The 15,781-nt window shown below is 43.9% G+C and overlaps 1 protein-coding gene across 2 annotated transcripts in view; it reads right to left on the reverse strand.

The window, feature by feature from the left end:
* The window catches only part of ATF7 (activating transcription factor 7), a 115,944-nt gene that overhangs the window by 77,719 nt on the left and 22,444 nt on the right, over positions 1-15,781 (reverse strand). For both annotated transcript variants that reach the window (XM_054012581.1, XM_054012582.1), the window contains exon 2: positions 1,565-1,633. In XM_054012581.1, the coding sequence (XP_053868556.1) occupies positions 1,565-1,612 (48 nt within the window). In that variant the 5' untranslated portion in view covers positions 1,613-1,633. The remainder of the gene's footprint in view (positions 1-1,564; positions 1,634-15,781) is intronic.

A 15,781-nucleotide genomic window follows, 5' to 3' on the forward strand; every position in this document is an offset into this window, starting at 1 on the left:
CATAAGGGCAGGATAAAAAAATGCAGCAGATTGGACTGATACCATAAATGTTCTTAAGCAAAAAAGACTAAAACACAGCAATTGCATATTTTTTAAAAAAGTCAAAGTATTTGGTTAGTGGATTAGATTTTTCCACTACACAAAGTAGCTGTATCAAATTATCATCATCTTGTTGTCTTAAAGCACACGCCTCAAGGGTACAGAATTATCCCTTTTAATGTTCATCATGAAAGACCCAAAGAGGCATTAAAATATATTTAAAAAAAAAATTATGCTGTGGGGGTTTATCCAGGGAATTTGTTATGGCTCTTAAGTGTGTCAATCATAATAGTTTGGCAACCCATTTCCCTGACCATTAGGTAACAAAGTGGATATGAATCACTGAAGATCTGGTTAAAAGCCACAAACCATTTAGGGGCATGCCTGTTCACCCCTTCTGAAATTTTTGCACCATAACACATAGGCTTGTAATTCATTAGCCAACAGTAACTACAATAAGGAATTTATGTAGGATTTTACCAAGTCCCCTCTGGAATGGCTCAATAGTTCAAATGTTTTATTTTTTTAAAGGAAAAGTGAGAGTTGCCCAGATGGTATGGCAACAGGCGCGACAAAGGATCATGAGGCATTAGTGTTTTAATGAAGGGAAAGTGACACTGTCTGTTCTTAGAGGTTTGTTTTGCATTAAGCCCCCAGACTTCAGGGAAGCACTAACAAGGGAGGGGGAGGGGGAATTGTCATGGACATTTACCAGCGCAGGCACAAAAGTCTACTCACCTGTTCTTTATCACATGAACAGAGGTACACCTTTACCTCGAGATAATGCTACCCGATAGAACACAAATTCGGATATAAAGCGGTAAAGCAGTGCTCCAGTGGGGACAGGGCTGCGCACTCCGGTGGATCAAAGCAAGTTCGATATAACACCTATAACATGGTAAGATTTTTTGACTCCCGAGGACAGCATTATATCGAGGTAGAGGTGTACTTTATTCACTCATAAAACCACACACACACACACAACCCAGGCGAGTGAGCAAAAAAAAAAAAAGAGTTTTGCAAGGCTGCAACTAGCAGGTAACCTATGGAGGAAAAATCCCCCCCCCCTTTTATTTTGAAAGCTCAAAATAGAATCTAGCAGTTTGGGGTTCACATAGCAGCAAACCATCAACTGTCACATTCTCAGCTGCCTTACGGAATATGCTATCACAGCTAACTCATCCTGACAGAGAAGGAATATCTGTCCTTTGGTTAAATAGCCTTGAATGAACGTGTGTAACGCTACCAGAAAACATTAACTGGAGATCAGCGTGTTTTTTCTGGGCTGTGTGGGTCTTATGAAAGACACCAGCAGAATAACAATATGGCACAAAGCAAGGCAGATTTCATTACTTTGTAGTGCCTGCACTTGCTCATAACTTGGATTTACACACTGCAAATCCTCCGATCTGATTACCTCCAGTGATCATGTAAAATGCTGGCTTTAAACTCTTTGCCTCAGTGATAAAAACGGACACTTTGATTCACAACAACACATTCACAATAAAGTATACTGTAAAAGTACCTGTCCACAGCCGGGGGCATTGCACACAAACGGCCTGTCGTCTCCCATATTTCATATAGCTGGGCAAAGCTGAGGAGAAAGGAAGGAGGGATGGAAATTGTTAAATAACCTAAAAAATTCAAAATATCAGGAGCAGACTTAATTATATTCCTTTAAAGAGCATAAGACTGCGGATATGGGGAAGAAGGGGGTTTCTGTGCCACTAGATTACATGTACAGAAAAAGGAATTCATCCAGTCTGAGTTAAATGCTGAATTAACGTGACCCAGTAATTTTTGCATTTGCAAAGAGGAAATTTTGTCTAATAGTTAAAAGAGGAGCCATGACAGCCTAGTCTAATGGTCAGGCTAAGGGATATGTAGTCAGCACTCCAGGGTTCTTTCACGGCCTGGCCTTTCTCCATCTTAGGGTATGTCTACACTGCAGCTGGGGCATGGGTAGACAGACATGGTAGCTCTGCTCAAATAAGTGCACTGAAAATAGCAGTGTAGCTAGGGGTAGCACAGGCTGCCACCTGATTACAAACCTGCCTGGACCCCCTGGATATCTCGAGCTGCCTCCCCGTGCTACTGCATGTCTGTCTACCCACACTGGGAAGAACTCTCCCAACTGCAGTGTAAACATACCCTCAGTATCCACCCCAAACCCCCATCTGTAAATGGCAACTGTACCTACATGTCTCACAGTAGGACTGTAAGAAATAATAAACATCTGCAAAACACTCCTGTATCCTCAGATGGAAGGTACTAGAGAAAAGCAAAGTATTAATCCAACTGTTTATTTTCTTCATTGATTTTTAATATAGTATACAAAGCATGTACACACACACACACACACACAGAAACGTTCTATAGAAAAATGCGCTACCCAGAAGCGGTTCGATAAATCGAGTCTGCTCTGCATACAAGTTATATTTTCAATGGGAGAGAACTAAAATTTGTCATTTAATTAATTAAGGGATTATAGGAGTAGTGCTCCATTTTACAAGGCAATAATCTGGCTCCCTAGTGGGTAAACTACATGGCTGATGGCAAGGGTAGTTTATCACAGATTATAGCCAAGGATAACAAAGCACTCTGTCCTATTATGCTACAAGTGAAGCTATTCTTATTAATAAAAAATAAGAGTAAATAAAGTAACCCCCACCACCTCAAATTCTAGAAATAATGGTTCCATCCACCCACTGATATTTTTATAGCTGGATTTAAAAAAGCTATAATAAAGAAAATGTTATCTCTTCAGGGGGTTTACTGTGTGAACGTGTTCTGACTGTTCATTTTGCTTCCAGTCTCTCTCTCCGAGTTACGCTCTTGGCTGCAGAAAGCCGACATGCATCACTGGAGCCAAGAACAGAAATGGAATCAGAATGCAGCCAAAATTAGTTTGTTAAAAAAAAAAATAAATAAATACACACTTTTTGTTTATATTTTAAAATTTCTAACCATGTAAAAACACCTCAGTAGTACTGAGAGGGTGGAGAGAGTTATTTTTAGGAACTATATGGAAAGTACTCTAGTGGTGCAGCAAAACAAGACTTGGGAGGTATGTGGGAGAAGTTTGCATTTTAATGGGAGCTAAAGATGGCTTAGGGGTGTAAAGGAATAGCCTATCTGAAAGGACTGATGAGATGTGGAGCTTTCCCCTCCCTAGCGTGCTTGATCAAATCTTGCCCAAGTTGGTCCTGGCTAAAAACTGTTCCCTGTTTAGCAGCCTGGGTGAAATGAGTGGATTGCAATTCTGTTCTTTCTAAAGCGTATCTACAAAGTCTGCTATCACAATTTGGACTACGTTTAGATTTATTAAGCAAATGAACTCTAGGCCCTATATAAACATGAAAAAACAATGGGTAAATAGCCTCCAAACAAAAATATAATGGACTGGCAACAAGGGTGCTTCATAATTTGCAGATAAAATGAGGTTAACCACAAATATTAGCTCCCTCACACACACCTTCCAGAAAACTCAGGAAGTTAAATGGGCCTTGCAGAGTGCACTGAAGGTTAGTTAACAAGCTCCAAAAGATCCTAGAGGAAGCAGATTGGCTTGGGATTTTGTTTGTGGTTGGGGAAGGAGAACAGTTCCAATGGCAATGGTCCCTCACAGAAAATGCCCTGCTAGCAGTCCCTCCTTCAGAAACCACAGGATTGTCAGCTCAGAGGCTTCTCCTGATCAGAAAAACCCCACGAGAGACTCAGCTGGGAAGCAAACTGCTTAAGACTTTATAAATCAACAACAACAACATTATCTTAAAATTGTACCTGTAAATTAATATAGATTCTGGAGCACCATCGTAGTACAAAGCATGAGTTTTCTCATGGATCTGAAGATTAGATCACTGTCAGGAGCTCTCTAGGCCATAATCTCGAGTGGCAAAGGCATGGCAGATAACAGCAAGAGGAGTATCTAAAATATGTCAGAAGCCTCAACAAGCACAGATGCGGGAAGGGGCGGGAGAAAGAGAACAAACCAGTCTCTGCCACATCTGTCTAAGATTCCAACTCAGACCTCAAATTGTTAACTTGAGAAACCAAAAGGTGAGTGCACTCCCTCTAATCAAGGGGGCTCATCTCCACCACTGAGTTTCTAACCAGAGTCTACAAACATCACCACAATCTTCTCCAGACTGATCTTCAGCCAGCTAGCCCTCATTCTAGACCTAATCTCATTCAGGCTTTGGGTAAAAATCACTCATATGCATCAGATGACACCACAAAATGGAGATATAGATGCGAGTGTTATCAACGGGGGTGTTATCAACAGCATACTGAAAGCAGGATAAGTCCATGCTTCTTCAATAACTAACATGTATACAAAGCCTTCAAACAGGAGGAATGACAAGGTCAAATGACGCAGTAACGTGCATGTCTGCCCCATGCTCATTCACTCAAAACAACTCTCTGAAATCTAGAAAGAAAGGAGCAAAGCGACCAGACAAACTCCATTAGCCCCAGCTAAGGACTAGAACCATCTCCCCAGAACCTTGTGGTCAGCTGTATCAAAGGAAGCAGATGGATCTGAAAGAGCCAACATGGTCAATTTATCTTTGATTTCTTCCTTTAGATGAATAATGCAACTGATGCTGTTTCTGTACCATAACCAGATCAGAAATCTAACTGGAGTGAAGGAAAAGTTAAGACTCCCTCCAAATCCTGCTAGAATTGCTTTGTCACCACCTTTCGCAGAAGAAGGTAAATTTTGAAACACGATGGTAATTTGGAAGGACTACCAGTATCAAGAGATGGTGTACTAAGACAAGACCTAACAATTGCCTATTCAAAGGAAGCTGGTACCCTGTTCTTCCAAAAAGGATGTGATGGTATTCACCAAGCATAGTCCCAGTATATCCAGCTAGTTTTTAACCAACCAGGAAAGACATAGGACCAACATGCAGTCCAAAGACTCCTCAGTACCTCCAGACATTAGGTCAGCAACCATTTTAGTGTGGTCTATGGACTCAACCCAAAACTGCACATCAGGTATTCCAGATTTCTAATCCCTGGTTAGACAATAACTTGTGTGGTCTTTGACAAGTTGATTCCCATCTTCATGCTTCAATTTCTCCATTTGTAAAAGGAGATGCACTCTGTGAAGCAAGGGATGGTTAACAATTAATGTTTAAACATCACTTTGAAGATGTAAACTGCTATGATTGCCAAGTCTTCAAGCTGTTAATCTCAGTACGAAGGATTGTATGCCTAGGGAGACCATAAAAAGCAACAGAGAGTCCTGTGGCACCTTTAAGACTAACAGATGTATTGGAGCATAAGCAATGGAGAGTATGTTCCCCTCTCAGAGAGCCAGGGGTTAGGTACACTGGTGAGGCTGCGTAGGAGGGGAGATTGCATTGTCAAGACAGCCATGGGGAGTGAAGTCCTCTGTCAGTGCAGTGGTGAACTTCATCAGCAATTTTAGACAGCAGGTTTTGGAGCTATTAAACCATTGAAGAAAGAGCAATCATGTTGTGATAACAGGAGAATGGCAGACAAGGAATGGATGAAAAGGTGGCATTAGTTATCTTTTAAAGTTTTGCAAAAATCCACCTTAAAACAAGGTGAAGTTACTGAATGGTGAAAGGGTGAAGACTTATGAAGTTAAAACTTTAACACAGTTTGGGGTTTTAAATGGAGCTGCATGGTGTACTTAGCTAGGATAAGTGATTTTTCTAATAAAAAGTCTATTAAATTTGCAGGATAATAAGAAGGGCTGCTCTAATTTACAAGGCAAAAATCCTTCCTTTTCCTTAATTAATGTAATGTCAGACATCTGTCACTTAAACAGCTTGTTTCCTCCACCAATACTTAAGATTGTGGGTCTCTCTTCATTTGGTATTTATGCTTCCAGTTCACATAAAAGCTGTTTATGACATTAAAAAAATAAAATAAAATAAAATCAGCAGACACTCTTGTGGCTTTGATAAAACTAATCAAAACTGAGGAAAAAACAAACACCGTATTTCAGGTTTCCCCCCCAGACACTTCTGACAGTGCAACAAGCAGCTCTGTTTAAAAATTTGAAGACTTGTGCACTATGAGAATTGCAGTTAACGGATCTTGCAAGATATTAGGAGGATTCATTTTGTCCCTCAAAAACTATTAACTGCTCACTCACTAAGAACAATAACCTGCATGTAAATACATGTACAGAGATTTATATCACATTTAGTCAGGATAAATTGCTTCAATAAACTCTATTCTTAAGAAAAAGGCAGAATAAGCAGATGACTGGATACTGGGAGAACAGCATTTTTATTCCTTTTCCCACAGTCCCAGGACCATATTTTGCTGTTTTGATTATTTTTAGCATGTTTGAAAACACAACGTAAAGCAAAGAATTAGATTATTGAATCATTCTTTAAAATTCTGTCAGTGCACTTCTGAAGAGCATCTGCCACCTCATGGAAAGTTTTGGGAAAAACAAAACCAAAAAAACCATTCTACTGAGGACATGGCTACACTTGTGAGTTAGAGCGCATTAAAGCAGCCCAGTGCGCATTAACTCACAACCCGCCCACACTGGCAAGGCACATAGAGCGCTCTGACTCCGTAGCTAGTGCACCCCTGGTACTCTACCTCAGTGAGTAGAATAATGTTTGATGCGCCCCTTCTGGAGCGCCGCGGCCTGTTAATGCGCTCTGATCGGCCTCCAGAAGCGTCCCACAATGCTTGTGCTAGCCACTCTGGTCATCAGTTTGAACTCTACTGCCCTGCCCTCAGCTGACCAACCATCAGACCCACCCTTTAAATTCTCTGGGAATTTTGAAAATCCCCTTCCTGTTTGCTCAGCCAGGCATGGAGTGCTCTCAGTGAATCTTTCCAGGTGACCATGCCTCTACGCACCAGGCAAACCCCAGTATGGACCAATGGCGAGGTGCTGGACCTCATCAGTGTTTGGGGGAGGAAGCTGTCCAGTCCCAGCTGCTCTCCAGCCGTAGGAATTACGATACCTTCAGGCAGATATCAAGGGACATGATGGAAAGGGGCCATGGCCGGGACACTCTGCAGTACAGGGTTTAAGTGAAGGAGCTACCGCAAAGCCCACAAGGCAAACAGCCGCTCCGGTGCTGCCCCCGCAACCTGCCATTTTTACAAAGAGCTGGACGTGATACTTGGGAGTGACTCCACCTCTACTCCGAGTACCACCATGGACACTTCAGAGCCCAGTCTAACAAGCCAGGAGAAACAGCAGCAGCAAAGCAGGAGCAAAGGTGCTGAGGAGGGGGAAAGACACCCCGGCATCCCTAGATGCATGCAGCCAGGAGCTGTTCTCAAGCCAGGAGGAGGGTAGCCAGTCATGGCGGCTGGTGCTTGGGGAAGGACAAACACTAGAGGAGGTTCCCAGTAAGCGGTTTTTATTTTGGGAAGGAAGTTATTCGGTGTGGGCTCTTGGGTTGAGGAGAATTAGGGCTGCACGCACGCCTAGATGCAGAATAGGGCATTGATGTGCTCTCTCACATCGCGGTAACCGGACACCGTGATCGCTTCAAAAGGTCTCAGCCAGAACTTGGGCAATGTGCTTGTGCGGGTTTCGCAGGAGAGCCACTGTGGTCCTTGTCCGTGAGGGGCGGGGGGGGGGGGGGGGGGGGACCATTGCTGCACACAGGCAAGCTGCATATGGGCCAGGGTGGAAGCTGCACTGTAGTAGAAGACTCTCGCTTGCTTCCCAGGTCACCCTCAGCAGCGAGATATCTTCCAGGACGAACCCCTGTGGAAAATGTGGGGATAGTGTTCTGTATAGGGGCCCCCTGCAGCTGTTGGCTCTCCCCAAGGCACAGAAACCCAGAGGACAGTACAGCCATGAAAGAATCAGTCCCCCTTGACCCATTTTGGGGTTCCTGTGAGTTATGTGCGCTCACTTGGGAACGGGCAAATTATGTTATTGTGTAGACTGTGCTTGCCCTGCTTAAGTATGGGGGAAATCATTGCTCTGTCTAGTGTGAACAATGCTGCTTCTGTTAAGTGTTGCATTTTGCCTTTACAGATGCAACCTTGAGATCTCAGCCCTCTGTGTTATCACCGGCTGAGAGACTGCAAAGAATCAGGAAGAGGCCACGTAGAAGCAAAAAGGACATGCTGCATGAAGTCAAAAAGTGCAGGAGTGGCGGGAGAGTGAAAGGAGGGTCTGCCAGCAGAATGCGGAGCGCTGGCACCAAAGCACGGAGCGGCTGATAAGCATCATGGAGTGCCAAGTGGCCTCGATCCAGGCGCTCGTAGCCATGCAGGCGGAGCACTACTGCACCCTCCCCCCCCCATTGCACCCCTTGTCCCAAAACACTTTCCCTTGTGCCCCCATGTCACCTCCAACCCACTTTCGCAAACATCTGGGTTCTTATCGCCACCAGCTGCCTCCAATACCTGTAGCTTCACCACCCAGCCCTGAAAACTATGACCCTTACCCACCGCACTCAACCCCCATCACCATGCAGTACAGCCATCCGGAAGTGCAGCACTCATTGCACAGCACTCCAAACAGGAAGGCTGAGTATGATAACAGGACATATGCAAATCTGAGATCGTACCGTTCCCCACCCCATCCCCTTGGCCTGTTTCCCAAACAGTTGTGTTTCTTTTCAATAAATTGATTTTTTTTTGCGTTGAAAACATTCTTTATTATTGCATACAGTAAAAGCTACCTTAGCCCAGGAAAGCAACAGGCACTGCAAGTCAGTGCATCATACGTAGCAAACACTGGAACCACTGCACTGCACTCCCATGTGGGGCCCCAGACATTACTGGTGGCTTTCAGCCTCAAACTGCTCCCTCAAGGCATCCCTAATCCTTGCAGCCCTATGCTGGGCCCCTCTAATAGCCCTGCTCTCTGGCTGTTCAAATTCAGGTGTTGAACCTCTGAGTTCCATGCCTGAGTGAATCTTTCACCCTTCCCTTCCCAAATGTAACGGAGGGTACAGCACGCGGATATAACCGCAGGGATGCTGTTATCGGCCAGGTCCAGCTTCCCATACAGAGAGCACCAGCGGCCCTTTAAATGGCCAAAAGGGCACTCCACAGTCATTCTGCACCGGCTCAGCCTGTTGTTGAACCGCTTCTTGCTGCTGACAAGGCTCCTTGTGTAGGGTTTCATGAGCACGGCATTAAAGGGTAAGCAGGGTCTTCAAGAATCACAATGGGCATTTGAACTTCCCCTACAGTGATCTTCTGCTCTGGGGAAAAAAAGTCCCGGCTTGCAGCTTCCTGAACAGGCCAGTGTTCCAAAAGATGTGTGCATCATGCACCTTTCCGAGCCAGCCTGCATTAAGGTCAATGAAATGCCCACGGTGATCCACAAGTGCCTGGAGAACCATAGAGAAATAGCCCTTCTGATTAATGTACTCTGAGGCTAGATGGGCTGGTGCCAGAATTGGAATATGCGTCCCATCTATTGCCCCTCTGCAGTTAGGGAAACCCATTTGTGCAAAGCCAGCCACGATGTCACGCACGTTGCCCAGAGTCACTGTTCTTCTGAGCAGGATGCCATTAATGGCCCTACAAACTCAGTCAACTTCCCCACTCCAAACTGGTTAGCGACCGATTAGTAGCTGTCTGGATTTGCCATTTTCCAGATTGCAATAGCCACCCACTTCTCCACCGGCAGGGAAGCTCTCAATCTCCTGTCCTTGCGCCGCACGGTGGGGGCGAGCTCATCACACAGTCCCATGAAAGTGGCTTTTCTCATCTGAAAATTCTGCAGCCACTGCTCGTCATCCCAGACTTGCATGACGATGTGATCCCATCACTCGGGGCTTGTTTCCCGAGCCCAAAAGCACTGTTCCACGGTGGTGAGCATGTCTGTGAATGCCACAAGCAATCTCGTATCAGGGGGTAGCCGTGTTAGTCTGTATCTACAAAAACAACAGGGAGTCTGGTGGCACCTTAAAGACTAACAGATTTATTTGGGCATAAGCTTTCATGGGTAAAAACCTCACTTCTTCAGATGCACTCTCAATCTCAAGCAATCTCGTGTCGTATGCATTACTCGAGTTGATATCATCGGAGGCCTCACTGTCACTTTGGATCTTAAGGAATAACTTGACTGCCAAATAATGATGTGCTGACGAGTCTGGCCAGCATATTCCTCAGCAGTTCGGGCTCCATTCCCGCAGACCGAAAGGGAAGACAGAGCACAGTACAAAAAACGTTGAAAGATGGCGCCAATTGTGGACGGAAGCAGAGGGATTGCTGGGATGTGAACCGATGCATCAAGACTGAGGGGAAAAACAACTGAGGAGAGAGTTGGCAGTTTTTCAAAGGGACACTATTAAGGGCCCAAAAGCAAGCTATTCCGCTGGTTAGGAAAGATAGAAAGTGTGGCTAAAGACCTCCTTGGCTTAAACACGAGATCTTGCATGATCTAAAAAATAAAAAGGAGTCATAAAAAAATGGAAACTAGGACAGATTACAAAGGATGAATATAGGCAAACAACACAGGAATGCAGGGGCAAGATTAGAAAGGCAAAAGGCATAAAATGAGCTCAAACTAGCTACAGGAATAAAGGGAAACAAGAAGACTTTTTATCAATACATTAGAAGCAAGAGGAAGACCAAAGACAGGGTAGGCCCACTGCTCAGTGAAGAGGAAGAAACAGTAACAGGAAACTTGGAAATGGCAGAGATGCTTAATGACTTCTTTGTTTCGGTCTTCACCGAGAAGTCTGAAGGAATGCCTAACATAGTGAATGCTAATGGAAAGGGGGTAGGTTTAGCAGATAAAATAAAATAAAATAAAAAGAACAAGTTAAAAATCACTTAGAAAAGTTAGATGCCTGCAAGTCACCAGGGCCTGATGAAATGCATCCTAGAATACTCAAGGAGCTAATACAGGAGGTATCCGAGCCTCTAGCTATTATCTTTGGAAAATCATGGGAGACGGGAGAGATTCCAGAAGACTGGAAAAGGGCAAATATAGTGCCCATCTATAAAAAGGGAAATAAAAACAACCCAAGAAACTACAGACCAGTTAGTTTAACTTCTGTGCCAGGGAAGATAATGGAGCAAGTAATTAAGGAAATCATCTGCAAACACTTGGAAGGTGGTAAGGTGATAGGGAATAGCAAACATGGATTTGTAAAGAACAAATCGTGTCAAACCAATCAGATAGCTTTCTTTGATAGGATAACGAGTCTTGTGGATAAGGGAGAAGCTGTGGATGTGGTATACCTAGACTTTAGTAAGGCTTTGATATGGTCTCGCATGATATTCTTATCGATAAACTAGGCAAATACAATTTAGATAGGGCTACTATAAGGTGGGTGCATAACTGGCTGGATAACCGTACTCAGAGAGTTGTTATTAATGGTTCCCAATCCTGCTGGAAAGGCATAACGAGTGGGGTTCCGCAGGGGTCTGTTTTGGGACCGGCTCTGTTCAATATCTTAATTAACGACTTAGATATTGGCATAGAAAGTACGCTTATTACATTTGCGGATGATACCAAACTGGGAGGGATTGCAACTGCTTTGGAGGCAGGGTCATAATTCAAAATGATCTGGACAAATTGGAGAAATGGTCTGAGTTAAACAGGATGAAGTTTAACAAAGACAAATGCAAAGTGCTCCACTTAGGAAGAAAAAAAAATCAGTTTCACACATACAGAATGGGAAGAGACTGTCTAGGAAGGAGTACGGCAGAAAGGGATCTAGGGGTTATAGTGGACCACAAGCTAAATATGAGTCAACAGTGTGATGCTGTTGCAAAAAAAAAAAAAAAAAAAGCAAACATGATTCTGGGATGTATTAACAGGTGTGTTGTGAGCAAGACACGAGAAGTCATTCTTCCGCTCTACTCTGCTCTGGTTAGGCCTCAGCTGGAATATTGTGCCCAATTCTGGGCACCACATTTCAAGAAAGATGTGGAGAAATTGGAAAGGGTCCAGAGAAGAGCAACAAGAATGATTAAAGGGCTTGAGAACATGACCTATGAAGGAAGGCTGAAAGAATTGGGTTTGTTTAGTTTGGAAAAGAGAAGACTGAGAGGGGACATGATAGCAGTTTTCAGGTATTTAAAAGGGTGTCATAAGGAGGAGGGAGAAAACTTGTTCACCTTCGCCTCTAAGGATAGAACAAGAAGCAATGGGCTTAAACTGCAGCAAGGGAGGTCTAGGTTGGACATTAGGAAAAAGTTCCTAACTGTCAGTGTGGTTAAACACTGGAATAAATTGCCTAGGGAGGTTGTGGAATCTCCATCTCTGGAGATATTTAAGAGTAGGTTAGATAAATGTCTATCAGGGATGGTCTAGACAGTATTTGGTCCTGCCATGCAGGCAGGGGACTGGACTCGATGACCTCTCGAGGTCCCTTCCAGTCCTAGAATCTATGACTAGACAATAGTATAACACCTCACCCTTCTCTAGCATGGTTCATCCAAGAAATTCAAAGTTTGCAAAAATCAATGCTGAATGCTGGACATTTTTTCCTGTGAAATATATGGCTCTCCATTCTTAGGGACTGTTTGTTATTTTTGATACCGAGATGAGTGAGGAAAAATCATTTAAAATGGTTTCTGAACATGCCAGAAGGCAAGGTTATCCATTAAATATCAGGCTTACACAGAAGATGTGTGTTTCGGGTAATGTCGACGATGAGCCAGGCACTTTCCAAACAGAAATAAGACACAACCCCTACTCCAAGGAGCTTACAATTGAGACCAATTCCAAGCTCTGCCACTGACTTGCTCTGTGACCTTGGGCAAGTCACTTCCCACCATGTGTCTCAGTTTCTCCAGCTGTAAAGTGGAAATGATGCTTACCCACCTTTGTAAGCACTTTGAGAATTGTGCATAAGTAGTATTACCACGGCATTAACTACTTTTTCACACTATATAATAAAGTTATAGATTTGGCTCCACAAGGAAGTTTAACAAAGCAAAACCTTCACTAATTCAAACTAATGACTCAGCTACAGTACGGGAACAAATCTACACGGACACACCCCCAGAACCCCGACCAGGGGTATTCTATCTGCTACCCAAGATCCATAAACCCGGAAATCCTGGACGCCCCATCATCTCAGGCATTGGCACTCTGACAGCAGGATTATCTGGCTATTTGGACTCTCTCCTCAGACCCTATGCTACCAGCACTCCCAGCTACCTTCGAGACACCACCGACTTCCTGAGGAAACTACAATGCATTGATGTTCTTCCTGAAAACACCATCCTGGCCACCATGGATGTAGAAGCACTTTATACCAATATTCCACATGAGGATGGACTACAAGCTGTCAGGAACAGTATCCCTGATGAGGCCACAGCAAGCCTGGTGCCTGAGCTTTGTGACTTTGTCCTCACCCACAACCACTTCAGATTTGGGGACAACTTATACCTTCAAGTCAGTGGCACTGCTATGGGTACCCGCATGGCCCCACAGTATGCCAACATTTTTATGGCTGACTTAGAACAACGCTTCCTCAGCTCTCGTCCCCTAGTGCCCCTCCTCTACTTGCGCTACATTGATGACATCATCATATGGACCCACGGAAAGGAGGCCCTTGAAGAATTCCACCTGGACTTCAACAATTTCCACCCTACCATCAACCTCAGCCTGGACCAGTCCACACAAGAGATCCACTTCCTGGACACTACAGTACAAATAAGTGATGGTCACATAAACACCACCCTATACCGGAAACCTACTGACCGCTATACGTACCTACATGCCTCCAGCTTCCATCCAAGACACATCACACGATCCATTGTCTACAGCCAAGCCCTAAGATACAACCGAATTTGCTCCAACCCCTCAGACAGAGACAAACACCTACAAGATCTTTATCAAGCATTCGTAAAACTACAATACCCACCTGGGGAAGTGAGGAAACAGATTGACAGAGCAATACGGGTACCCAGAAATCACCTACTACAGGACAGGCCCAACAAGGACAATAACAGAACACCACTGGCCATCACATACAGCCCCCAGCTAAAACCTCTCCAGCGCATTATCCACGATCTACAACCTATCCTGGAAAATGATCCCTCACTCTCACAGACCTTGGGAGGCAGGCCAGTCCTCGCTTACAGCCAACCCCCCAACCTGAAGCAAATACTCACCAGCAACTACACACCACACCACAGAAACACCAACGCAGGAACCTATCCCTGTAGCAAACCTCGTTGCCTACTCTGTCCCCATATCTACTCTGGCAACAGCATCAGAGGACCCAACCACATCAGCCACACCATCAGGGGCTCATTCACCTGCACATCCACTAATGTCATATATGCCATCATGTGCCAGCAATGCCCCTCTGCCATGTACATTGGCCAAACCGGACAGTCCCTCCGCAAAAGAATAAATGGACACAAATCGGACATCAGGAATGGTAACATACACAAGCCAGTAAGTGAACACTTCAATCTCCCTGGTCATTCTATTACAGATTTAAAAGTCACTATCATTGAACAAAAAAACTTCAGAAGCAGACTTCAAAGAGAAACAGCAGAACTAAAATTCATTTGCAAATTCAACACCATTAATCTGGGCTTGAATAGGGACTGGGAGTGGCTGGCTCACTACAGAAGCAGCTTTTCCTCTCCTGGAATTGACACCTCCTCATCTATTATTGGGAGTGGACTACATCCACCCTGATTGAATTGGCCCTGTCAACACTGGTTCTCCACTTGTGAAGTAACTCCCTGCTCTCCATGTGTCAGTATATAATGCCTGCATCTGTAACTTTCACTCTATGCATCCGAAGAAGTGAGGTTTTTACTCACGAAAGCTCATGCCCAAATAAATCTGTTAGTCTTTAAGGTGCCACCAGACTCCTTGTTGTTTTTGTAGATACAGACTAACACGGCTGCCCCCTGATACTTGACAAACTAATGACTGCGACTCCTTGCACATTAACACATTAGAGCAAAGAAACACCAAAGATACTGCATCAAAGTGCACTCTGCTCATGTATTTGATATGTGGAATATGAAAATACTTTATTGCTTGCCATATTGAAATATATTTTGTGAATAATGAAGGCTTATTAAATGAAGACCCCCCAAACATTCATATTACATTTTCAGGAATTTCAAGATAAACCATTGAGGTTTTTGGAAGAATTATTAGGTTTGTGGATTAGTAGAGTGAGAATTAGCAAGACTCGACTATATTTAGATTTTCCAAAAATTCAGAGTCAGGAGTGTAAGGGTTTTGGTGCAGGCACATCTATTTTGTCCATCTGCACACCACCTACCATGCTGTGATTACTTAATACACTATAGTTCAGTCATGAGGCCCAATCAAAATGTGCTTGCAGAACACAACTTACCAAAAGTGTTGGGAACTAGAAAAATTCAACCAAATCAAAGTATCAGATTGTGAATCACAATAGGACAGATATAACTTAGAGAATTTTTTCACTTGACCAGAGCTCGGAGAGCTGAGAAGGACACAGACTTGCTATGGAACTGGATCACTTTTGAAGCATTTGAGATCCCACACCTGAAGATGTATAGTGGAACAGACAATACAAGAACCTAGGAGACAGCCTTGGAGGGAGGAATGTCACTTATGGGAGTGAATTTAACAGTTCTAAAGGCTTTGATATAGGTTGCCAGGAGCTAAACAATCTCTCATGCTTAGCACTTTTGTAGTAGTTTATATCTTCAAAGCACTTTAAAGAAATGTGTTAATCCTAGCGACACCCAGGTGAGGAATGTGTTCCCCCATTTTAAGGAATAGGTCTAAACTAGGATACAAAGATATATTTTAAAAAATGCTAGCTAAAACATT

The sequence above is a fragment of the Malaclemys terrapin genome, chromosome 23 (assembly GCF_027887155.1).
Source record: "Malaclemys terrapin pileata isolate rMalTer1 chromosome 23, rMalTer1.hap1, whole genome shotgun sequence".
Lineage (NCBI taxonomy): Eukaryota > Metazoa > Chordata > Testudines > Emydidae > Malaclemys > Malaclemys terrapin.